This window comes from Eupeodes corollae, chromosome 3 (assembly GCF_945859685.1).
Source record: "Eupeodes corollae chromosome 3, idEupCoro1.1, whole genome shotgun sequence".
In the NCBI taxonomy this organism is placed as follows: domain Eukaryota; kingdom Metazoa; phylum Arthropoda; class Insecta; order Diptera; family Syrphidae; genus Eupeodes; species Eupeodes corollae.
The window spans coordinates 80,132,341-80,159,641 of NC_079149.1; the positions used below are offsets into that span (position 1 = coordinate 80,132,341).

Consider the following 27,301-nt stretch of genomic DNA (forward strand, 5'->3'; position numbering starts at 1 on the left):
AAGAGATGAATTTACAATTCACAGAAAGGTATAATTTTTGTGTTGTGTTTGTTTTGTTGTAAAATATCAAAGTAAGGTCAAAATTAAATTATAGAATCTAATTTTTCTTACCTGCCAAATCTAATTTTGTACGGATGACGGATCGTTTGAAGCGTGATGTTGGAGTGTTTAGGACTTCAATTGTAATGTCAGTAGAGCTATCGTTATCTTTTGACCCTAATTCACTTTGCCTACAATTTAAAACAGCGTAAAAGTTATCATTACACTTTATTATTATATTCTTAAATACAAGTAGTTATTTAATTATATTTACAAATATTTTTAAAGTCTGGTGAACGTGAGATTTTTAGCCTTGTAACCTGGAGTTAGGTAAGGTAAAGTAACAAGATTAAAGATGCACAACTATACACAAAATCCAAGCTTCCAAAACTTGCTGAACATTTCACGTTATTGAAGACAAGATTGATTGTTGATAAACGTTGCAGTTAATATTTTACAAATATTTTCTTTTTAATATAAAAATCTTTGTTCATGGATTAACTTTCTTATTTTTTAAAGTTTAGTCAATCCGTGAAATAAATTTGGAAAGGACGTTTTTTATTTATAGGGTTGTAAGGGAGGATGGGCATAATTGTTTGAGCTGCGTCTGATCGGTGAAGAACTTTGATATAATTGTGCATGTTTTTTTAGTTAGTTCTTTAGTGATACAAGCAAACCACTAACAAAACCTTTCATTAATACTTTTTAAATGGTGGGCTTAGTGTGTTAGACCAAATTTTCCGTTTGCACATATAATACTAACCCAGAATATTCCAAAATTTGTTCTATACATGACGGCACGCAAATGTCCTCCTTCATAGCTAAATAAAAAACTTTGCTATTAATATTCCCTGTAAAGTAAAAATAAGGCAAAAGTTAAAAAATCAAGAAGATCAGAAGTAGGCATGTACAGCACAATTTAAGCTTAATAGAAATTAAGGTAAGATGAGACTGGGATGCAACTGATAACTTTCCCTCCAAAAACAAAATAAATATTATTAACAAAGTTTGTGTGAGATACAAAGTTTGAAGTCAATATCTTTCATTGTTGTCTTAATACTTAAGCCGAAAACCATTTTTTATCAGTTTTTTGTTGTTTTTGTAGGTTTTCGTGTTTTCATAAAAGTTTTCGATTGAATTTTTAAACAAAAAATTTAAAAAAGGGTTATTTTTTTCTCTTTCCATCAGTATAGGGGTGCATTGAAAATGCCAAATCTTTGTTGTTAAGTGTAGAAAACTTACCATATCTATTATTAAGTTTAAATTTATTTTAAATAAATAATGTGCCTAAAAGTAAGAAAGGTATAAAGTCGCATAACTAAAAGTTGGTTCAAAACAAGTTTGTCTGAATTTGAGATTTTAATTTTTTTAAGGTCAATTGTATACTCTATCTGTTATTTAGTTAACTTTGGTATCAAATGAGAGGTTATTAATAATCATATGTTTATACAATCTTTGCCATGGGTCTAACACCTTTATCGGAGGGGTAAAAAGATAAAGATCTATTCTTTGCGATGATTTCTGAAATAAATTAAATGCAGATATTGACAAAAACAGCATAAGTGCGCTTACAGTATATCCTATAATACTTTCGTACGTTTCATATATAAGTAAACAGACAAAAGACAATATATGCAACAAGAATAGACGCGATATGTTACAACTATTACAATTTTATGAACTACATATACTTAATGATTCCACACAAGGTGATATGGATGGACATTACACGTTCAACGAAGGACAAGGTAGATCTGTCATCGATCTTTGCGCTGCCAATAATAACTGGATTGACCGGATTCAACACTTTGAAGTTTAGTGCAAGCCTTATTCTGATCATATGCCTATAAAAGTAGAGATCGCGAACTCTTTACAAACGAAAGAAACCAATCTGAATCTACTACCTAGGCTTTGTTGGAAAAATGAATCATCTATTCTATACCAACATTCAACGCTTCATCAGAACTACCGGAAGTTCTCACTAATAATTTGGCTGTATAAATACGAAATTTAACACATAACAAATGACTCTCACCCAACTTAAAATTTAAGCAAAAATTGTTTGACTATGACTGCTAGAAAAGCTCAGAAAAAATCGTTTGCACTATTAAAAGCACTACGCTCATCAAATGATCTTCAATTGAGAAGCTGGTATCTGGAAGCGAACGCAAGTTATAAAATGTTATGTAAGCAAGTATGCTTATGATAATAAAAAAGCAACTGAACTAGGCCTAACTAAAAACCTAAAAGACTTCTACAAAATTGGGAAAGAAATTAACGGAACCAACTATAAACTAGGTTCAAGTATTTCTACTGAAACCCTTGCACTCACTTTAAGCTTCTTCTCTCCAATGATTCTAGCTTTGCAACTTTCACAGCGGACCCTTTAATCACTGACCAAATATTATATAAATACATTGAAAGCGAAGAAATTGAAGCTGTGTTAAACAAAGCAAAAAACAACAAGGCGCCTGGCAAAAATTTTTGACAGTGAATTTAGACAGTCAAAGCTCGTGAAAGTTAAAAGAACCAGAGCGGTCCTTTACTATTAAATATTTAAGTGACATGGAATTAAATTTCGTTCTTGTTGATTCTCAATAATTGATATGACTTCTGTAAGAAAACATAAATATATTCTTCTTCTTTCCTTCTCCCCCATTTCTGTTTCTATACTTCACTCTAACTATAAATTACTTTTCCTTTCCTAGTCATAGCTGCGCGATTCATTTCTCCCAGTTGTAGTGTAATTTTTTTTTTAGTAAGTAACTTTGAATTGAAAATACCTACTGATTTTCTTCCCCTCCCCTATCCATTCTTACTCAACGTATGTATAGTCTGGGCCACCATTGGTAGTCAAGAGGTATACTCTAACACACATCTGTGTATATAACTTTGAAGATTTTTCTCCTCTCTCGAAATTCGGTTACAATACCCAGAAATTGGCGAAGAGGTCAATAATCGAAACTTCAATTCCTTTATCTCATTAAGTTGCAAACTATTCACGGTGTTAGTAGTGTTTTTTTCCCTTTACTTTTAAAAAAAATTGTGAACAAACAAAACTAAGTTGACCTAGGTGAGTAAAATGAATTTGTTTTCTTTTACCACTGAGCTAAACCTCCTCGTGTTTTTTTTATTTAATTATTAAATTCCAACTTCTGTGTAGTTGCATTATTTGATTTTTCTTTTCTAATTCTATGTCACGCAAACGAAATTTCATAACGATTGTTTTTAACTTCGACGACTTTTAGCGTCGTCGGATTACAGTTATTTTTCTTTGAGTGTTTTTCTCCTCCTCGGTTTTTGTTTTCTTTTGCGTGACCAACTTATTTATCTATTATGTAGTATATAGTAGTAAAAGAGAGTATAGTTGTTTATCTATATGAGATGTGCCGTGAGTGAGTGAGTGAGCAGCGCGTTAATATTTCCACACGGAGATGTGCGATCTCCTGCCCCGTGTCTTGGTGGTGCTGTGACGGAATAGAATAGGAAGACCATTGGAGAATCGGTTCGGGGTGTGTGTGCTCCTACCCCGTTCGCAGCCAGTGAGTTGGGTCGTTCTATCCGTTCACAATTATTTAGTTTTTCGGTGGATTTGTCGTGGTTTCCGCTTATCCTCCAACTCGGAGATGTGAGTTCTCCTGCTCCGAGTGATGATGTGTATTGCAACAGAGTGAGAGGAATCAGCCACTGGAGAATCGGTTCGGGGTGTGTGCTTTCCCTCCCCGTTCGCATGCCAGTGCGTTGATCGGTGCCCTCCGTATGCGGTACTTTATTACCAAATATTTCGAATGTAAATATGTATTTTTTTTTTGTATGCGTTTTACTGATCCGTTTGAAAAATATTTTTTTTTTGTTGTTGGCTCTAACACTCGCACCGGCGCAGCGTAATTATTTAACTTATCTATCTTACTCCTTCTATCCTGTCACTCTCTATATTATTTATTTGACTCAAACCTTAAGTGGCTTTGGAGTGCTCATGAGTTGTTATTATTTTTCTTACAGATTGCCGCCTCGACCAGATGAACTCTCTGATTTATTTTTTTTTTTTTAACTTGAAGTATTTAATAATTTTTTTTTCTGTTCGTTATATTTTTTTTGAGAATTTTGTTTTAAAAAAAAAAAAAAAAAAAATAAATAAATAAGTAAAAAAAAAAAGTCAACAAAAGATAATTAATTGTTTCTTAATTTTTAGTAATGAATTGACATTTTATAATTCAGAAGTGGGATACCTGGTCGTGGAGAGCAAAAAGAAAATTATTTAAAAAGAGTAATGTTAAGATAAAATATTTTGTTTTTTTTTTCCTTCCCTTTTTTTTAACAAATCACTTAATATATATTTATTTTTTTTCTTCTTCGACTCTCAATTTTAACACATTTTTAATAGAATTTGAGTTATTGTTAGTTGGTCATTTGAAAAGATATATCAGGAAAAATAATTCCTTTGAAAAACAATGGGTAAACATAGAAAGAAAAGTAGTCATCGAAGAGATTCAAGTGGAGAATCCTCTTCTAGAAATAGAACAAAGCGAAGACGTTTGGAATCATCTAGACAAAGCGAAGGAACGTGTTGTTCGGCTAATTGTTCAACGAATTCCAATTCATTTGATCGATTGACAGATGTGATGAAAGAATTTTTAGTTAGATCGTCGGGTATAGCCACGGGAGGTGGAAAGGGTGATGCTGTTCCTGAGTTTGATCCGGAAAACCAAAATCAGACAATTCAAAAATGGTGTGATCAAGTTGATGAACTCAGAGTTATTTATGGTTGGTCAGAGCAAACGACTATCTATAATGCACTAGGGAAACTTAAAGGATTAGCTAAAACCTGGTACAAGGGGCTGCCGAGTTTGAAATTTTCCTGGGACGAATGGAAAATTAAATTGTTTGAATCTTTCCCGGGAGAACGAGATTTTTACGAACAACTTTGTGAGGTAACTCAAAGGCGTAAGAAATCCAATGAAAGTTACATGAAATACTACCATGAAATGATGACTTTGTTGAATACTTGTGAAATTTCTGGTAAAAAGGCTGTGGCTTGTCTAATAGGAGGGCTCGATGATAGAGTAGTGAAGACGGGCGCAAGAGCTGGGCGTTTCAGTACACCTGAAGAACTCTATCTTTTCCTTAGCCAGTATAATGATGAACAGTCGAGACGCACACCAAACCAACATTTTACAAACCAACCCCGTCATTCAAAACCAAACGAGAGAAAGGAAAAATCTTATTCAAAGTCGGAAAATAAAGATCAAGTGGTATGCTTCAAATGTGGTAAGAAAGGACACTATGCCAGCAGTTGTGACGCGAAACCAGACAAACGTTGTGAGTCATGTAGGAGTAATTTTCATGACACAACAATTTGTCCAAAGAAAGGTCAACTAGGAAAACCCATAGCCTTGTTAGAAGGGACAACTTCCAGTTCATGTAATGAAAAATATCATAAAAATATAGAATTGAACGGGACAAGTATTGAAGCATACATAGATTTTGGTAGTTCTTGCACTTTAATCCAGCATAAAGAAGCAGTTCGATTAAATCTCAATGTTAATTGGAAAGACAATATTCCATTGCATGGTTATGGTAAAGGTTTTGTCGTTAGTCTAGGCTCAGTGAAGGTACTTCTGCGAATTGACGATGTTGAAGATAATGTTCTAGTACGTGTTGTTGGTGATGAATATCAGAACATCCCTGTTTTGGTCGGTCAGTCTTTTACCGAGCTACCTGATATGATCGTTATTAAGACCGACAAGTCGCTGAATTTCGCCCGAAGAAACATAGAACTATCTCAATTTAACATACTTCCAGAAGAATACAAGGTTATCCTTAGGTCAAAAGGGCAAGTCTATCTAACTCCTAGGGTGCTCAATATCATACCAGTAAAAGCAAGTCAAGAGAACATTGATGTTTTAATCGAAGCGACTGTACGATCACCCGAAGGATTGGAAAGTTGTATACCACGTGGTATACTCCATATAGATGACAATGGATCTTCTTTCTTGCCAATTTGCAATCTTTCAGATCAAGAGATATTAATAAAAGAAAATGCTATCGTTGCAAGGGGTCACCGATGTGTAGGAGAAAAAGCTATCCACGAGAACGTTACTCAACAAGGAACTAATGAAGAATGTGTTTTGCGAATTAAAGAAAAAAAATATTTACCTATAACAATAGACATGTTGTCCATTGGTCCTGTGGATGAAACTCAAAAAGGAGAGTTGGTAAAAATGTTGAATGAGTTTCGTGACTGTGTCGCTTTAGATGCCAGTGAATTAGGATGCACAAATTCAACAGAGATGAAAATCAAGCTTGATGATGACAAACCTTTTTCGTTTCGACCGTATCGGATGGCAGTTAAGGAGCAGGAAATTGCTCAAGACATAGTACAAGAATTACTAGACAATAATATTGTACGAGAGTCGCAATCGGACTATGCTTCACCAATTTTACTAGTGACAAAAAAGAATGGAGAACAGAGGTTATGTGTAGATTTCAGAAAACTAAATTCCAAGACGGCTAAAGACTGCCACCCGTTACCACGTATCGACGATCAGGTTGACAAATTGCATGGGGGAATATGGTTTACTAGTTTGGATTTAAGATCAGGTTATTATCAGATACCAGTGGAGGAAAACTCGAAGCGATCTTCAAGTGGCCAGTACGAGTTTCAACGGATGCCTTTTGGGCTCTGTAACGCTCCTAGAGTTTTCCAGCGGTTTATTAATCGCATTCTAAATCCATTGCAAGACATAGCTGCTTTCTACCTCGATGACATTCTTCTGCATTCCAAAACAGTTCCCGAATCTTTACAAGGACTAAGACGGACATTAGAGATATTGCGATCAGAAGGACTGACTCTCAACTTAAAAAAATGTTCTTTTCTCATGGATAGAACGGATTTTCTAGGTTTTGAAGTAACACAGGGTAAGGTGAAACCGGGAAGTGGAAAATCTATTGCCATTAGTGACTTTCCGAGACCAAAAACTATTCATCAGGTGAGACAGTTCCTTGGGCTAACAGGATATTTCCGTCATTTTGTTGAAAAATTTGCCATTATCACAAAACCATTAACACGTCTTTTGAAAAAAACGACTCAGTGGAGCTGGACTACAAGAGAAGAAAATGCATTCTGTGAACTGAAGAAAAAGCTTAGCGAACGACCCATACTTGCTATTTATGAACCAGGCGCCAAAACTGAGGTACACACCGATGCGAGTTCTATTGGATTGGCAGGTATACTCTTGCAGTATCAACCAGATGGCCGACTTCATCCCGTGGTGTATTATAGTCGTCAAACACGAAATACTGAAGAAAAATACCATTCATATGAGCTGGAGACTCTAGCAGCAGTAGAATCAATAAAGAAATTTCGGACTTATCTTCTGGGACACACTTTTACGTTGGTAACAGATTGCAATGCCCTTAAGGCAACCAAAGATAAGAAAGAGTTGATACCTCGAATTGCGCGCTGGTGGCTTCAACTTATGGAATACAACTTTGAAGTAAAATACCGACCCGGGGAACGTATGAAGCATGTTGATGCACTTAGTCGAAATCCATGTTCTGCAGAAAAGGTGGAGACAGTAATGCGAATAGAACAAGCAGATTGGGTGTTGGCGGGCCAATTAACAGACCGGAATCTCCAGCGAATACGCGATCTTTTGCGAAAGACACCAAGTAGTGAAGAGGAAAAGGACATACACAAAAACTATTTACTTAACGAAGGACGAATATATAGAAAGACTTCAAATGGCAAACAATGGGTAGTACCAGTTGGTATGCGACATCAAGTGGTGCATGCAGCACACGATGAATTGGGACATTTCGCAGTAGAGAAAACTTTAACAAGACTTTGTTCCCATTACTGGTTTCCAAATATGCGGCAGTACGTAGAAAAGTACATAGCCTGTTGCATTCAATGTTTATTCAACAAAAAGGCGGGAGGTCGTCGTGAAGGTTATCTACATCCCATACATAAAGGCAGTACACCAATGAAAACGGTACATGCTGATCACTTGGGTCCTTTTCCTAAAAGTAAACGTGGCAATCTTTATATAATAGCTGCTGTTGATTCTTTCACGAAATTTACATTCATCCGAGCAGTTAAAAATACCACAACTAAACTGGCCATCGAATTTTTTAAAGATATCTTTAGTGTCCATGGGGTTCCATTAATCCTGATTACAGATTAAGGCAGTTCATTCACATCAAAAGAATTTAAACGTTTCTGTGAGTCCAATAATATCAAGCATGTTTTAAACGCTGTAGCGACACCAAGGGCAAATGGGCAAGTTGAACGTTTGAATCGATCTATACTCAGTGCACTTTTGACCACCACACTGGAAGATAATTTATGGGATTCAAATGTTCGGCAAGTACAGTTTGCAATAAACAACGTAACAAATAAAAGTACAGGAAAAACGCCGAGTCAATTGCTGTTAGGAATCGAGCCACGGAGTGGAACTGATGCGATACTGAAAGACGAAGTTCAGAAAGTAGTAGAAATAATTTCAGATCTAGAGGATGAGAGAAAGAAGGCATCGGAAAGAATTGAGAAGGCGCAACAGGTGCAGAAGAGATATTTTGATAAGAGGCGCAAGTCACCGAAAGTGTACAAGGAAGGGGATTTAGTTGTTATTAACAAACAAGAAGCGCTAACAGGGACGAGCCGCAAGATGGAACCACCATTCAAAGGACCATTTGTCGTCAAAAAGGTGTATCCAAATGACCGATATCTCGTTACAGACATAGACGGTACACATCGTAAAACAAGAAGTATGAGTTACGAGAACATTATTGCTGTGGACCATATGAAACCTTGGGGTGAATACGAATGTCTATCAGATTATTCAGAAGATGATGAAGAAGGAAGAGATGCTGGGACTCGAGACGAGTTTCTGTCAGGATAGGCGAATGTAAGAAAACATAAATATATTCTTCTTCTTTCCTTCTCCCCCATTTCTGTTTCTATACTTCACTCTAACTATAAATTACTTTTCCTTTCCTAGTCATAGCTGCGCGATTCATTTCTCCCAGTTGTAGTGTAATTTTTTTTTTAGTAAGTAACTTTGAATTGAAAATACCTACTGATTTTCTTCCCCTCCCCTATCCATTCTTACTCAACGTATGTATAGTCTGGGCCACCATTGGTAGTCAAGAGGTATACTCTAACACACATCTGTGTATATAACTTTGAAGATTTTTCTCCTCTCTCGAAATTCGGTTACAATACCCAGAAATTGGCGAAGAGGTCAATAATCGAAACTTCAATTCCTTTATCTCATTAAGTTGCAAACTATTCACGGTGTTAGTAGTGTTTTTTTCCCTTTACTTTTAAAAAAAATTGTGAACAAACAAAACTAAGTTGACCTAGGTGAGTAAAATGAATTTGTTTTCTTTTACCACTGAGCTAAACCTCCTCGTGTTTTTTTTATTTAATTATTAAATTCCAACTTCTGTGTAGTTGCATTATTTGATTTTTCTTTTCTAATTCTATGTCACGCAAACGAAATTTCATAACGATTGTTTTTAACTTCGACGACTTTTAGCGTCGTCGGATTACAGTTATTTTTCTTTGAGTGTTTTTCTCCTCCTCGGTTTTTGTTTTCTTTTGCGTGACCAACTTATTTATCTATTATGTAGTATATAGTAGTAAAAGAGAGTATAGTTGTTTATCTATATGAGATGTGCCGTGAGTGAGTGAGTGAGCAGCGCGTTAATATTTCCACACGGAGATGTGCGATCTCCTGCCCCGTGTCTTGGTGGTGCTGTGACGGAATAGAATAGGAAGACCATTGGAGAATCGGTTCGGGGTGTGTGTGCTCCTACCCCGTTCGCAGCCAGTGAGTTGGGTCGTTCTATCCGTTCACAATTATTTAGTTTTTCGGTGGATTTGTCGTGGTTTCCGCTTATCCTCCAACTCGGAGATGTGAGTTCTCCTGCTCCGAGTGATGATGTGTATTGCAACAGAGTGAGAGGAATCAGCCACTGGAGAATCGGTTCGGGGTGTGTGCTTTCCCTCCCCGTTCGCATGCCAGTGCGTTGATCGGTGCCCTCCGTATGCGGTACTTTATTACCAAATATTTCGAATGTAAATATGTATTTTTTTTTTGTATGCGTTTTACTGATCCGTTTGAAAAATATTTTTTTTTGTTGTTGGCTCTAACACTCGCACCGGCGCAGCGTAATTATTTAACTTATCTATCTTACTCCTTCTATCCTGTCACTCTCTATATTATTTATTTGACTCAAACCTTAAGTGGCTTTGGAGTGCTCATGAGTTGTTATTATTTTTCTTACAGATTGCCGCCTCGACCAGATGAACTCTCTGATTTATTTTTTTTTTTTTAACTTGAAGTATTTAATAATTTTTTTTTCTGTTCGTTATATTTTTTTTGAGAATTTTGTTTTAAAAAAAAAAAAAAAAAATAAATAAATAAGTAAAAAAAAAAAGTCAACAAAAGATAATTAATTGTTTCTTAATTTTTAGTAATGAATTGACATTTTATACTTCTTTGAAAAACAAAAAAATAACCAGACGACCAACATCTAAATGTGTTCTCCGCTGGAATATCGACAACGAAAGCAGCTTCTACATAACCGCAGGCCCGCGGCACAACAGAAGAAGCCCGGAATCCCTCACCGGATCCATTAAATAAACCATTAACCAAATTAACTTTGAGCTCATGAATAAATAACCACACAATCTATGTAGTGCTATTACTTTAGTTTTGAAACGGTTGGATTTTGTGATTCGGAACTTTGATATGCGGGATTTTGTTATGCGGGATTTCGTTCCCAGCTCGTGACCAAAGCGTTTTAATCTCAGTATTCTTCGAAGCTGAATCCAACAGATTATCGTCTTGTAAAAGCGGAAAGGAGTTTTGGAAACTGGCAAAGCAGCTGACCGGAAAAAAGTTTTCAATACATTTTAGTATAAGTTCTGATCAGCTGGCAGATCACTTTCAGAGTTGGTTGAATCCAACAGAAGGGAAATTTGTTTTTCAATACGCTACTCCGGGTTTTAAAAATGAAACTCTTGATGCTGCAATAAGACACCAAGAAATGATTTCAGCTGTAATGGAACTTATGGATGAGAAAGCATGTGCACTGAATGGCATACCAGCAGAATTTTATAAGTATGGAACAGCAGAGTTAATCAATCGACTGACAACTATATAAAACAAGGTCATGGAAACAGGAATGATACCACTAGAATTCAAGGAGTCCATCATTTTTCCGATTCATAAGAGAGGAAGCTTGACTGAGGTGTCTAATTATAGAGAATATCCTTTCTAAATGCTTCTTATAAAATTTTCACGCTGGTCTTGCAAAAACGTTTTAATAAATGGATAGAAGACAACAAGCTCTTAAAGGAGTTTCAAGCAGGCTTGAGGACAGGTTATGCTACGATTGACCACATTTTTAACCTTAAAAGTATCGCAGAAATATTTCTTAATAAGGACAAGAAGCTATATACGTTTTTCGTTGACTTTAAGTCTGCATTTGATATGATCGGTAGACAAGCGCTTAGCTACAAGCTGTCATGGAAGTTCGGGAAAGTTATTCAGAATCTATATGCCGATACAATTGCTAAGGTATGGAATGGAGAAGAGTTGTCGAGAGGGTTTAAAACACAATCGGGAGTTAGACAAGGCTGTACATTGAGTCCGAGTCTGTTCGCCTTGTTTATTGAAGATCTCACAGACCTCTTCCCAGGTGGCATAGACTTCGCCGGACAAATAATAAAAGCATTACTGCTTGCGGACTACATTGTTCTTTATAAAAAGTTGTTATTATTGTTATCAAAACAAAAACCAATCTAAATCTAAAAAAAATCTAATCTCAGCCTTATGCTTGAAATTTTTTTCCGATTTGGTCGGAATAAGTGAATTATAAACGTCATGTAAGTAACGCCTACCTATTTTAAACATGCAACATTTTGTAGGCTAGACAATTTTAACTATCTCATTATATGGACAATTTATGTAAATTACATATGATGTAGTTCACTTTGAAAATGAACTCTCATTTTATATCATTTACCAAAATATGAATAAGTCTTACCATTCAAAAGGCAAATCTTTCCTGATAGGTCGCAGTAACTTGAGCGGTCTGCAAAATAAACAATTTAATATATATAGTAAATAAATAAAGAAATAATCAATGCAAAACCAGAAAAAAAAATCAAACAATTTTCTTCGGCAAATCATTAAAGAAGAATCCAATCAAATTTAAAATGTATATTATACTTCTTTTATTTAATTAGCGTATTATATGATTTACGAAGTTTAATAGCTAAATTAAAACTCCCTGTGAAAAAATTAGTTATACATTTTTGACTTACATATTTCGGGAGATGATGGATGCGTGCAGTTACATTCTTTTAGCTCCAGTTGTATTTTTAAGAAGCTCATGCAAGTAGAAAAACTATAAGTGGTAGAAATTGTTTGAAATAAAATTACTTAAAAGTTTCCGTAAACTATTCCAAAATTTCTATAGTTCGAGTTTTTTCATGCATGGCAGAAAAAAATCGAGTTTTTAATCAACTATCATTAAATTTTGAATAGCCAATAATAAATTCAATTTTCAAAAAATCGCTAGCATGTACAAATTCATAACCCAGATCTTTATAAATTTAAATTCATTAGACATCAATATTACTATGTATGTACATATGTAGAAACATTTTGTTTACCAATTTTAAATATTTTGATTTTATTATTTTTTAGGGACTTAAAATAGTTTTTGTAAGAAAACTGTCCAGTATTTTTTGACTAAAATCTTTGTATATGAAAACCATAGTACTCTCATAGTGGAAGTCGAATAGGGCGGCATCTGCATATCTTTTGTGGAACGTCTAGCGAAGACATTCATTAAGAAATCCATTGCAGTTGGGAGACTTACAAATGTTATAATTTGAAATAGAGAAAGACTCTAGTGAATTAACAAAAGTCTGAGTGCGAGAGGAATACACATTTGTTTCTTTGTGTTTGTATTTTGGTTTGGTTATATTTTTACATACGCAAAACAGTAGTCATTCTAGACAAAGATGATAAGACAAAAGCAGGTGAATTGTCAAATCAAATCTTCAAAGTCTAAGAACGATGATTTTTTGAATAAATAAATGTTTTGATTGATACTAAACGCAATTGAAAAGCTGGCTACACAATTATTGCCAACTTATAGTGAAATAAAATATTTTGATGCATGTTAAATTTTGTACACATATAAAAAAAAAGTAAACATACCTACCTATTATTGCATAATTTAAGGACATTTTAGCTTGGACGTTTTTTAATGGTTGTGATTTTTTTTAAATGGGATGAGGAACTTTTGAAATCTTTTGTTTTAAAAATTAATACAAATAATTAAGTTTATAAAGTAAAGTGCATTCAAGAGGACACAAGCGTCCATAGGTTTTTTCTCAAAACCCACCTCTGTCTATCAACTCCTACTCTCACCTCCCCGCGGTGAACATCGGGTGCCTAGTACATCAACTGGAGATTGGGTTCCAACCCCAGTGGAAAGTTGTTGGGGGCAGCAAACGAGAGAGGGGGGAGAGGTGTTTCCACTAAGGCACCTCTCCTTATCCAGGCGGCAGCGGAGGAATTCTCGAGATAGAATCAACGGTGGCGTCTACAGTTCCAGTAAGGTCGAACTACTTAGTGAACACCTTATAGGGCTTCTTCGACATATTCGGAGCCCAGGCCTATAAGAAGCGGTTCATCCGGCTCCCCTTCCTTGGAGTTATACTAAGGATCTGGCCCTCCAGGTTGGGGGTTGTGCCGTCGGGGTGACTTCCTGGCCACGTAAAAACATCATAGTTTCGAAGCAACAACAAGCCTCGGATACGGACGGATTCACTGTTGACAACCCACGCAAAGGAAATAAGGACAACGAACTTCGGATATGTACGTGGAATGTTAGGCCCCTTAACAGACCACGTGTAGCCGAACAATTAGCGGAAGCCCTAAACTGCTGCAAGGCAGATATTAAAGCCATCCAAGAAGTGCGATGGGATGGACCGGGCAAACGCAAACTAAAAGACTGCGATATCTACTATGGCGACTGCTACCGAGAACAAAGACAGCTTCTATTTGGGTGTGGATTTGTTGTTGGAACTAGGCTCAGGCAAAAAGTCTTGAGTTTCAACAGTGTGAGCGAGCGCATCACGACAATCCGCATCAAGGCTAAATTCGCTAACATAAGCCTAATATGCGTGCATGCCCCAACAGAGGAGAAAGATGAAGACACCAAAGACATATTCTTCGAGCTCTTAGACAAGACATATGAGCAGTGCCCTGGCTATGACATTAAAATTGTCTTAGGAGATTTTAATGCCAAGCTAGGAAGAGAAGACATCTTTGGTGGCATAATCGGGAGATACAGCCTGCACGACACCACCTCCGACAACGGATTCAGGCTGGTCGATTTCGCTGCGGGGCGAGACGTTCTGGAATCTAGTACGCAGTTCACGCATCTCAATATCCACAAGGGGACATGGAAATCTCCTGATCAATCAACCGTCAATCAGATTGACCACATTGCGATCGACGCACGACACTTCTCCAGTATCCAGGATATCCGAACATTCCGAGAGGCCAACATTGACTCGGACCACTACCTCGTTGTAGCCAAGGTACGGCTACGGATATCCCGATCCAAGCCAAAACAAGGAAGTACTGTGAGAAGATTCGACGTTAGACGGCTACAATCGCAAGAGACTGCCATGTCCTTTTCCAATCGAGTCTCTAATAACCTCCTAAGGAGTCCTATGCTTCCTGCATTAAGCATTGAAAACCAGTGGCAACATTACCTTGCAGCCATCAGAGATGCCGCCTCTGAAGTGCTAGGTTTCACATGGCCCCCACAGCGAAACCCCTGGTTTGACGACGAATGCCGGCAAGCTCACGCAGCGAAACAAGAGGCATACAAAACGGCGCTGCACAAAAGGACGAGAGCTGCTCGCGAGCTCTACGAGCAGAAGAGGAGAGAGGAACACCGGCTTCTTAGACGGAAAAAAAGAGAGCATGAGAAGCGCGCGATCGAGGAGATAGAGGGATGTCACAACAGGAATGAGGTTCGTAAATTTGACCAAAAGGTAAAAAAAACCACCCAAGGGTACCAGCCACGAACCGAAGCCTGTAAAGACGATCAAGGGAACATCGTAGTAGAACCACAGTCGATGCTGAGAATATGGAAAGATCACTTCTCCAAATTCCGCTGTAAGGGAGATAGAACCAGTCAACCTCGGCGACGCAGATCAACAATTCCGCCTACCCGACCTTGACGAAGTGAAGATAGCTATATCTAAACTTAAGTCAAACAAAGCTGCTGGAGCTGACCGCATCGCTGCCGAACTATTCAAAGCAGCAGGCGTTGACTTGGTACGGAGCATGCACCAACTCATCTGCAAAATATGGTCGGAAGAAAGCATGCCCGATGAGTGGAATCTCGGCATAGTGTGCCCGATACATAAGAAAGGAGACCCTCTTAACTGCGCCAACTACAGAGGCATCAGTCTCCTTAACATTGCGTATAAAATCCTCTCTGCCGTATTATGTGAACGTCTGAAGCCATTCGTCAACAACCTGATTGGTCCTTATCAGTGTGGCTTCACACCAGGAAAGTCCACTATCGACCAAATATTCACACTACGGCAGATCTTGGAAAAAACCCAGGAGCTTCAAATCGATACCCACCATCTCTTTATCGATTTTAAAGCCGCGTATGACAGCATCTATAGGGAAGAGCTCTACCGAGCAATGTCTAGTTTTGGCATCCCTGTCAAACTTATCCGTTTGTGCAGAATGACGATGGAAAGAATTGTGCAAAACTCAACCGTCAACACTAGAGGCACAATCTTCGAAAGATCCATCCAATTACTCGGATACGCAGATGATATTGACATAATTGGAAGATCAAAGCGTGATGTCAGTGGAGCGTTTTTGAGCATTGCGACGGAAGCGAAGAAGATGGGTTTATTGGTCAATGAGGGCAAGACCAAGTATATGCTGTCATCAAAAAAGGACACTGAACGACGACGTCTTGGACAAAACGTCACCATGGACAGCTTTAACTTTGAGGTAGTTAAGGACTTTGTCTACCTAGGCACCGCTATTAATGCAGATAACGACACCAGCGCTGAAATCAAACGAAGAATAACTCTTGCAAATCGCTGCTTCTTTGGACTTAGAAGGCAATTGAGAAGTAAAGTCCTCTCTCGAGCATGTAAAATCACCATCTATAAGACACTCATCATCCCGGTTCTCATTTATGGCGCTGAGGCCTGGACCCTGTCAAAGAAAGATGAGAGCGTCTTAAGATGCTTCGAGAGAAAAATTCTTCGGGCGATTTTTGGTCCCGTACGCATAGATTGAGAATGGAGTAGAAGATATAACGACGAGCTGTACGGGCTGTACAGCGACAATGACCTAGTTAGCAGAATCAAAGTTTTACTTAAGTTCTTATGATATTATTCTGTATGTAGGTATTTATTATAATCTATCTACAATAGTAAGTTATCAAGGATGTAAGGAAATGCTTTCTTTTATTTTAGTAAACCTACCCTGGCCCATTTTTAAACTTACATAAACTATGTTTGGATCTTTATTTTTAGAGAAATATTAGACTTTGTAATTGTACTTACCTACATAAATTTGATCACTTTGTCTAAGTGGTAAGATATTTAAATTTAAGCAAATGCAATTTTTGTCTGTCAGAGCAAAGTTTTTAAATTAAATAAATAAATGAAGGACATTTTGTAGACATTTTGGGTGAAAAATTAATTATCTCCCTTAAGCCTAGTACATACTTGTGAACCATCTCGTGAACCCATACAAATTTCAGTTTTTGGTTCACCCGTGAACTTGCTCGTGAAGCTGAGTGGAGAACAAAGTGGAGAGTTTTCGTTCACGGGCAATTCACGTGCAAAATGTACGGGAACTGTTGGTGAAGCTTTGACATTTGGTTTCCGCATTTTCACAACGTGTACTCACAAGTGTGTACCAGTGAGCAATGTCAAAAGTTCACTTTCTCCACTGGCGAACGTTCACTTCACGAGGAAGTATGTACTAGGCTTTATTCTGGTGGCTGCTTATGGAAATGGAAATAATATTTTTCTCTCGCTCCCCCGAAATGTCTCCACTATTGATACTACCGCCAACGACTTGGCATCCGGTCGCCCTAAAAATTTCTGCCCATTAGAGTACTATAGTTTTCATATACTAGACGTTCCACAAAAGATATGCAGAAGCCGCCCTATACGACTTCCACCATGAGAGCACTATGGTTTTCATATAAAAAGCTTTCATTGTGTATTTACATTTAAAAAAAAAACAGTTTCCTATAAATGTTTAATCCAAACGTAGTTATTCGTTAGCCAAATTGGCAAGCGAAAGTTGCAAAGAAAAATAGAAGCCGCGCATTTTGTATTCTTGCTATTAAACAACTATGTGTAATTACTTTTACCTTTACCCGTTAAAAAAATTAAAATCCACAAAATAAACAATTAATGTTTTGCTATTCAAACAATTTTAGAAAACTTTTCGACAAAATAAATCACAATATCAGAAATTTTACTTATTGGTGGTTTCAATTTTTATGAGTTTTTGTTCAAAATGCAAGTATGAATAATTAGTCAATTTTATGTTAACCTGTAGTGAAATGGAGATCCATTCAGTTTTTCATGAGGAAATCTGCAACCCCTTTGTCCAATAGATTTTTTAGAAGCATCTAAATTAGTTGTCACTATCTCAACACTATAGCTATGTAAAATTTCCGAAGTGTACATTTCTTTAGAAATCGAATTGAAAAAAGGTATTTCTTCGGGGCTATGAACCTGAACCTGCAACAAATAAAATATAAACACGATTACTAATTTTTTTAAAAGCCAGATTTAACATTGCAATCTTAGATAATTTTACTTACAGTATACCTCCAAAGTTTGAAACCCTTCAGCCTCATTGAAAGTTTTTTTGTCTTTGAAAAGTAAGTATATTTCGACTTAAGATTTTCAAACGAAAAGTTACTAAATTAAAATGTAATGTTCTAATTACTAAATTTGCGTAATAATAATTTGTGTACATTTAAGTAAATATTAAAATAAATTTCTTACTTATCGATTATAGTGTTAAAAATGAAGCAATATCCAATTTCTGTTTTGTGAAATTTGAGGAACCTTGAGCAGTTAATCAAAAGTTTATTATTAAAGGAAAGAAAATCTAAAATCTGTTTGCAATCCTGTGGCAAGACCTAGAAAAGTAATTATATAAATATTATGGTAATTATTTCTTGATTTAAAAAAAATACTCAAAATATTTGTTCAATTCTGTCTATTCCCAAAATCTTTATACATACATGTTGAAACATAGCTATCGCTATAAAAATTCTGTATTAGCTACAACATAAAAATGATTTTGAAGACTTGACAAAACTAACAATTTCATTATTTATTGATTTTACTACGTGTATGCATCTAAGTTGACATACATCCTATATATTGGACTCTTAGTCTTTCTTTTATTAATATATAGTTAATTATTATAAGTCCAATGAAGTCGCAATTCCTTAACCAACTTATTTATTGTCGTTCAAATCCAAAAATAATACAACAACGATGGAGGAGTTGTGAGGCACGGTAAAAAGAGTTTTTATTGAAGCTGGATCTGAAACGGTACCTGGGCAGTCTAGAGATAAGTATTTGTGGATATCTCAAGACACCTGGGACAAAATTACACACCTGAGGAAGCTGCAAGAAGAGGTAACGCGAGGATGCTGTACAAAATCTCTAAGGATCTCGTAGGCCAACCATCCTGTTTGTGAAATGAACGGTAGTCTTTTAGTGTCAATGGAAGATCATTGCTGAACGATGCGCAGAATGCAAGTGCAAACGCTAATATAATTCATCAAATGCCGGACATACGTAGATCTACCAGAAGCATTATTATTGACCCCCCCCCCCCCCCGACATTCACGGAAATAAGAACCGCAATACATCTTTCAAAGAACAACAAAGCAGCTAGGCTGGATGGCATACCTGCCAAATTCCTCAAAGCAGACCCCGACTTGGCTGCCGGTATTTTGTTGCTACTTGTTAAGTCTGTTTGGGAACACGAAACCTTACGAAGGGGATGGAAGGATGGGGTAATCGTCAAGCTACCAAAAAAATGTAATCTTAAGAACTGCAATAACTGGCGTGGAATTACCATTCCGTATTTCCAAAGTTATTGGCAACCATCATTTTCTAGAGGATAAATTCTAAGATAGAGCCTAAGCATCAAGCGGGCTTTCGCAGTGGTCGATCATGTGTCGACCGCAGAAACACCTTGTGAATTTATTCTTGAACAAGCGTCGTAGTACCAATCGCCGCTTTACCTCCGATTTTAAAAAGACCTTTGATCGCGTCAGTCGTGAGGTTATCTAGAGATCGCTTGTTGCTAGAGGCATTCCTGATAAAATTGTTGCTATAATAAAAGAGTCTTACAACAACGGAAGGTGTTTCGTTTTGCACAATGGACAGCTTTCCAACGCATTTAAAGTGCAACACGGAGTGAGACAGGATGATGTATTGGCACCGATTCTATTCTTTCTTGCTATTGATGATGTTATGACTGCTATGGTGGGTGAACACAAAGACTGGGTATCCAATGGTGCCTGAAGGAAACATTAAGTCATTTGGACTCTGCTGACGACATATGCTTAATGGCAAACAGAAATGGAGACCTCAACCAAGTGTGCCACTCTCTTCAAAAAAATTGAGAGGTGGCTGGCTTAAGGATTAATGACAGTAGGACTAAGTTAATGCACACCAGCCGAAACCAACAACAACAGGTTATTGTGAGACAATTGGGAGTAGAAGAGGTCACTCAGTTCAACTATCTGGGAAGCTATTTGGCACCCGATGGTGTAACGGACCTGGATGTCACTAATATAATAAATAAAGCCTGTAGTGCATTCGGAATACTTTCTAAAGTGTGAAACTAAAGGAAAATGGCGCTCCATACCAAGCTAAAGTTGTTTGAGTCCAACGTAAAATCCGTGCTGTTATATGCCTGCGAAACGTGGAAGTGATCTTCTGATATCTCGAGAAGTTGCTTCTGTCCACCGCTGTCTACGTTACATCCTGAACATCCGGTGGCCACAAACCATATCTAACGATGAACTGTGGCTCAGGACTGGGTTTACAAAACTGGATGTTGACATCACGCAGAGAAAGTGGCTAGGAATAGAGAGAGATGGAAGGAACTGGTTGGCACCCTATGCTCCAGGAAGAATTAAAGTGCTGCTAATAGCAGCCGTAAACGAAGAAGAAAAAGAAGAATACAAAATATTTAAGCTATGTTCTGTGTTTCCAATTGAGGCTATACCTTAAGGAAGACGATCGGGTACAAAAGGATGAGAAATTTGTAAGTACAATTGTTGTACCGTATTTATAAAGTGGGTACCTACCAAAAAAAAATAATATTTTATGGTTGGAATCGACCCAGTGGTTGACACTAGGTATCGTTTCCAGAGAAAAAAGAACTCAATATGTTGTTGAGTTATATTAAAATAATATTAACTATTAAGAATATAAGTGGTTTTTGTGTTCGTTAATAAACATACATTTAGTTTATTTATTTCAATTCGTTGACTGCTACCTTTAACAATACTTCTAACAATCCAAATTAATGGTCCTAAGAACATAGTTTAAAAACATTGTTTTATTTTATACAAAAGTAAAGTGCATTAAATATTCAAATCAATGGATAAAGGAGCTATTTGCACCATTGTTTGATATTCTTAATATATGGCACAATTGTAACTGTAATCTTATACTTGTACTAAAACTAAAACTTAACTAACATAGAACTGATGGAGATGATATTGACCAATTCATATTATTTCCAACCATAAAACTAAATTGCAAATATTTTCTATGAGTGGTGAGTGCTGTAAGGTTTATTAAAGATGGCCTTTGAGAGTAAGATTAAAATGCACAAATCTGATCTGAATTGCTTCTAGTCTTGTTATATGTGCCTTACGGAATAGTAAGGTAACAACTATAACTAACTTTATTCAAGTTTATGTCTTACAAATGAAACAAAGAGAAGCTTAGAACGTAAAGGTCATGAAAATCGCGACCGAATCTCTATATAAATGCTAGGATCCTATTAGCTTTCTTAAGTATGTAGTTTAAATAAATTTAAATAAGGATCAAGAAACGTATAATTAAAATCAAAGGGAATTTTTTTCGTTTAGAAATCATAATTCTTTTTTCTTGCAAAGATAAACAGTCAGATGTTGATTTTATACTTTTTAAAGGCTTAATGTCGTCCAGTGTATAAATAAGGATGGAATAATTTTGTATGATCGAAACCAACTCATCCATAAATGAAATAAATAAAAATGGACCTAAATCGCTTCCCTAAGGGACGCCAGAATTAACAATAAATTGGTTCGAATACTTATTACGAAATACAACACTATAAAAGTCAATTAATTTATTAATATCAGTAAATACACAATGAACTTATCCACGTTTTTCAAAAACATCTAAACAAGAGGACGTGAAAGTTGGTTAATTAGATCTGTTTTTCACAAAACCATGCTGATTAGCCCCTAGGATGGAAGTACAATGAAAGGAAAGTTCAGTACATACTCGAGCAGTTTCGGTATCAGAGATAATTAAGCTATAGGTCTGTAGACATTACTTTCCAGATTTAAGGAAATAACTAACTTTTTAGGGACTCATCAAATCGAACACATAACGGGTATGATAGAAAAGCAACACTTTCTTAAAATGGAGGTTGGTTCACAATGAGGGCATTTACTAAAACTCTTCGATTATTAAAAATTTATTGAATAGAACTGTTGTCATCGTTTGTATCTACCAAAGCTTCTGTTTGCAAACATGTTTGCATTAACCTTAGCTGGGAAGATATAACTCAAATTAACTGGCTTTTTGTCCAGACGCATTTAAAGAGAGAACAAGGATTAATTTTGGTACTATAAAAGGTTACGATGCATTATATATTGCATTGTTTTACGAGTTTTATACATAAAAATGTTGAGAGAATTCAGGGTGGACTTTAGTAACATTCGTGGTTTAAGAAAGAATTGCTATGCGACATATGTCCACACTGCATCAAACAGGCCAGCAGTTTTGGCATTGAGTGAAACTAAAATAGGTGAAGATTCCGATCATTCGGAATTCAATCTAAATGGGTATAACTTAGTGCCATTATTTTTTCCTCATTATGGATTAGCCGTATATATAAGAAATGATGTTGCATACCAACTTCAGCCACAATATGGTTTGTGCCCTAACACAAACTTTAACTTCAGGTGGTTACAATTCACGGTAAATAAACACATCATCCACACATGTTTTTTTAAATCGAAGTCCAAATCTGGACAGAAATTCAACTTTTAACGAATTTGATGCTCTATCTGACTCCATTCAAAGAATTGTTGCCCATTATCTTCACACTGAAATCGTCCTTGCGGGCGATTCAATGTACACAATTCTTCTTGGCTTCGTTATTCTGGCCAGTCAACACTGGAAGGAAGGTATGTTCAGATCTTTGCTAAATCAATTAACTCAGCTTGTCGATTAAATCAATTAACTCAGCTTGTCGATGGGCCAACTCGAATCCCTGACGTTGCAGGTCAATCCGCAAACACCCTAGACTTGTTTCCTACCTCTGACCATAATAAATACACAATCAGTGTATTACCGCCTCTAGGTACATCAGACCATTGTATCGTATCTGCAAAATTCTCATGTCTAAAAAACTCATATAAGAACCGTTTGGCAATATGAGAAAGCCAACTGGGACCGTCTCAATGAATTCTTCAGGAACTTCAATTGGTCACTATGCTTCCTTGATAGTGACGTGGATTCCAGCGCAGATATGGTTACAAATTTAATTCTTTGTGGAATGAGAAATTTTATCCCGAACAGGGTAAAATCTATCAAACCCAAAGAGAACTCATGGTTTTATTCGAGCTGTAAAGAGGTTATTAGGATCAGAGATGTAAGTTTCCGTTGTTACAATGCCAACCCCACTGAGGAAATCCGGAATAAGTTCAAACAACCTAGAAAGACATGTCATGGTCATATTCGTCGGACCAAATTTTTGCATGATCAGAAATTAAGGCAAAAAATACTACAATGTCCCAAAGGTAGTAAAAATGTATGGTCATTTGTAAAAAATGTACGAAACACCACGTCATCCTCGGTTCCAACGCTCGTCCACAATGACACTCCCTATGTAAGTTTGATTGATAAAGCCAATTTGCTTGCAGCACAGCTTGCTGTCAATTCGACGCTACCGGAAAGTGTCATGAGTCCTCCTGTTCATGAGAGCGTAAATGATTCTATGGGACGAATCTTCTTCCGCACTCGTGCATTTGTAAGAGTAAATTCGCTGGCCCGGATGGTATCTCCCCAATTTTTCTGAAGAGGTGTTCTTCATCGCTGGCAAAACCACTGCGTAAACTTTTCCATCTTTCCTACTCTACAGGTGTCTTTCCGAGTGGATGGAAAATATCATTTGCCCAGCCTGTCCCTAAAAAAGGCGAATCCTCCTCTCCCTCTTACTACCGTCCAATAGCACTCACGTCCCTTCTTTCCGAGGTCAGGGAAACGCTGATTAATTATCAGCTCAAGAAATATCTCGAGAACGGAAGCTTCTTAATGACCGACAGTATGGTTTTCGTAGCAATAGGTCCACTGGTAATCTCATAGTTCATCTCACCGAACAGTGGAACAAATCTTTACATCGTTTTGGAGAAAGTAAGATTATTGCACTTGATACTTAAAAAGCATTTGATAGAGTTTGGCACCAAGCTCTCTTATCGAAAATGCGTGTTTTCGGTATTGATGAATCTCTTCTTTGTTGGATTAGAAATTACCTTTCTTACCGTTCAATACAAATTGTATTGGATGGTTACAAGTCATAAAATAAATGCTGGAGTTCCCCAGAGCTCCGTTTTGTCTCCGACACTCTTTCTTATATTCATAAATGATCTTATGTCTACCACTTCTAATCCATTAACCTGTTTTGCCGACGACAGTACCCTCAGCTTCTCATACTCGTTTATAGATTCACATCCTTGTCCTTCGGATGTGGAATTTCAACGGCAGCGTATGATAAGCTCATTAAATTCTGATCTTGACAGCATTGTACAATGGGGAATCAAAAACCCTGTAGAATTTACTGCTTCGAAATCTTAATACTGTCAAGTATAGAGATTCTTTCTTAAATCGCACATCGAGAATGTGGAATGCTTTAGCCAACTCTGTTTTTCCCTCCCATTTTGATGTTCAAAACTTTAAGACCAATGTGCACCGGTATCTCCTTTTAAATCCTTCCCTATTTTCCTAATGCTCGCACTGTGTTTAAATATAAACATATGTATAAAGGGTACTAATAACCCCTTGAGTGCCTGTAAATTATAAAAAAAAAAAACAATATTTTATAGATCTATTAATACAATCTTAGTAACCGTGGCGTGGTGGTGAGTGCGTTGGACTGTCATGACGCAGGTCTTGGGTTTAAGCCCTGCCTGTGTCATTTAAAGATTTTTTTACGGGTACTGCCTCTTGCAAAGAATTGACAAATCCGCAAAGAGTAATTCTTATCACAAAAAGTGCTTTCTCAAATTATCTGTTCGGAACAAGCCCAAAACTAAAGGTCCTCTCCATCCCTGACAACGTTACTACCACACAGGAATGGTTGCGATTTGTAAATCACTAGATTCCTTAGTTCTCAAAGGACTGTTGCGTCACCTAATTTATTTAATAAAATCTTACCATTGCATTTATTTCTTCCACATCTATTCCATACACAGATTCTAATTCCCCACATTTTTTAAGTTGTGTTAAATCAAAGCGTAAAGAGTTTTCGAACATACACGTATGCACTAATCGTAAGAAGTTTGTTTTGGAGCCTTTATAAGTTATGTTAAATTTGTCTATCAACGGTATTAGAGATGAAGAGAACTTCCCTTTTATGAGACATATGCTTACGGCAGGAAATGAGAAATTCCAGTGTATGTATTCGGTATCCACGATCATGCTAACTGGGTCAGAAAAATATCTTTTAAATGTGAAATAACAAAATGTTATCATTCCCAAAAAAGATATTGCCATTGTTGCAGTCCAAAATAATCTGAAAAATATGTAAAAATGATAATTACTTATAAATTAAAATATTATATTGTAATAAATTTTAACTAATACTTCTATTATTTTTCAGTAAATTTGACCAGATCATATTTAACGTGCACTTTCCGACCCAAAATAGAAATATCCAAGAAAACAAACTTTCTCATTCCTAGATTCGAAACATTACTCCTTCAAAATTAAACCTTTGTTACCTTTGCTTAGTGGGAAGTCTATTATTTTTTAATAGTCTTATATTTATTCCCGACATTATTATAAATAAAAACGAATGCAGCGGAAGGTATTTATTTTATAACCTTATAACGCTAATCGACAAAATTACTTTTTTTTTATTTATTCAAAGGATTAAGATGTCTTAAATTCAATTCTCGCCTTTAAATGTTTGTATCACACCCGGTTTTTGAAATATACCCTTTTAAAAATGCTAAAATCGACCAAAAATGGGGATTTTAAAGCTAAGTTTTAATTTCGAATCTAAACTTTTATTCTACCTATTCGCTCAACTTTAAAAAACACCCGTTTTCAATATCACTTTTAAGTTTTTTAATATCTTATGTCAAAAACTTGATATAATAGAATTGTTTAGAAAATAGATTCGTTGCAAGAGCAAAAATACTTTCAAGCTATTTTGCCGTTTTCTGTTTAAAACCGTTTAAGCATAAATGCTTTTGCATTTTTTGTAGAGTTTAATAGATTAAACTCTAACTCTAACTCTAGCTGATTAAGATTTTTCAAACATTATATAAAGTTACATATATCAATATTTAAACTGGAAATTGAAAAAGGGAAATAATATACAGTGAACCAAAAAAAAGTTGTTCAGTCGACATTCTTTTGTTAAAATGCAATTATCTATGGAGTTAATTGCAATAAAAAAAATCAAAATACTTACCAAAAATAGGTATTTTTTTATACGTCTAGATTAAGTAAAACATATTTTTTTAATAAATTATTTTAATAAAAAAAAAAAAAACGAATTTAAAGTCCGGATTTAAATTCAATTGTACATCTTTTGGCTCGTGTTGAAAAAAAGTTGAGGAAAAGGAAAGTACAAAATAAAGAACAGTTAAAAGATGTAATACAGAGGATTTGGATTGAAATTACGCCAGATGTTACAAAAAAATTGGCCCTTTCAATGCCTAAGACGTTGCAAATGTTTCTAAAATATTTCTGTTTTTTTAATTGAATTTTTCAAATGTACAAGTTTTTTTTTGTTTTATAAAATGGACAGTAGGAAAACCTTGTTAACCAGGGTAATTAAATTTCGACATTTTTCTATCATTTAGTACAAAGTTTGAAAGCAATTATATTCGAGAATAGCTTACAGTGATTTAATAAAATCTAAAATCCCTGTGAAAACTGTAACGATATTTTTTGTATCACTTTTGTATCCTTTGCAGAGATTGAAATGTCTGATGTATTTCTGATGCATCGGGAAAATATTTAAACGCAGAAAAAGGAATATAACTATACAATATATCAGCCATTATTGATCATCTGAATTATCACCATTTTTTAAGAAGTCTATGATATATATCCGAAAATATGATGATTGTAATCATACTAAACCTGTATTGTCTAGTCCAAAACACGAATCTGTATAGACGATAAACCGGATTTATACATTCAATTTCTAGCTTCTAGCTCAAATACTTACAAATCTACAAAAAAGGCTTATAAAAAACATTTATTACAATTAATTTCTTACTTAAATATCTCGAAATCAAATAAAAACGAATTTGAAAATAAGTACTTGGAATTTATATTCATGATCTCAGTAAAAGATTTTAATTGATACATATCGCATACAATGGACCATCTTTAATTATTTCAAGTATGTTGATTATAACTTACCTTCCCACAAAATTGTATTGATTCCAAAATCTTAAAATTGCTTTAATTATTTTCATTGTAACACTCAAGAAAGAACTACTTTCCTCTAAGATTCCACTACTTTGAATATCAGTTAATAACATTAGACAAACAATTGATTAGTTACCACATATGATGTAATTATTTTGTATTTTACAGTTGCATGTAAACATCTTTATGCTTTCAAAACAAACAACGTTTGGCACTATAGGCAACCTTTCT

At 35.9% G+C, this 27,301-nt stretch overlaps 1 protein-coding gene across 2 annotated transcripts; it reads right to left on the minus strand.

The window, feature by feature from the left end:
• Positions 1-27,149, minus strand: LOC129952225 (uncharacterized). 2 transcript variants are annotated; one of them, XM_056064712.1, is made up of 9 exons: positions 27,062-27,149; positions 24,836-25,193; positions 18,152-18,288; positions 17,965-18,064; positions 17,691-17,881; positions 12,380-12,462; positions 12,100-12,147; positions 803-890; positions 1-230 (listed from the first exon to the last, which is right to left on the minus strand). In XM_056064712.1, exons 1-9 carry the CDS (start codon positions 27,115-27,117, stop codon positions 98-100), a joined length of 1,194 nt encoding a protein of 397 aa, XP_055920687.1. In that variant the 5' UTR covers positions 27,118-27,149; the 3' UTR covers positions 1-97. The 2 variants fall into 2 exon arrangements, with proteins under 2 accessions (XP_055920687.1, XP_055920688.1); XM_056064713.1 differs by lacking the exon at positions 803-890 and having other exon boundaries at positions 93-230.
• Between the last annotated feature and the right edge of the window lie 152 nt (positions 27,150-27,301).

Coding starts and splice junctions, on each gene's coding strand:
- LOC129952225 (XM_056064712.1), bottom strand. CDS start 27,117: ATGAAAATAATTAAAGCAATTTTAAGATTTTGGAATCAATACAATTTT. Junction 25,194..27,061: donor CAATACAATTTTGTGGGAAG/GTAAGTTATAAT, acceptor CATATTTTTCAG/ATTATTTTGGACTGCAACAA. Junction 18,065..18,151: donor TTTAACACTATAATCGATAA/GTAAGAAATTTA, acceptor ATTTTAATTTAG/TAACTTTTCGTTTGAAAATC.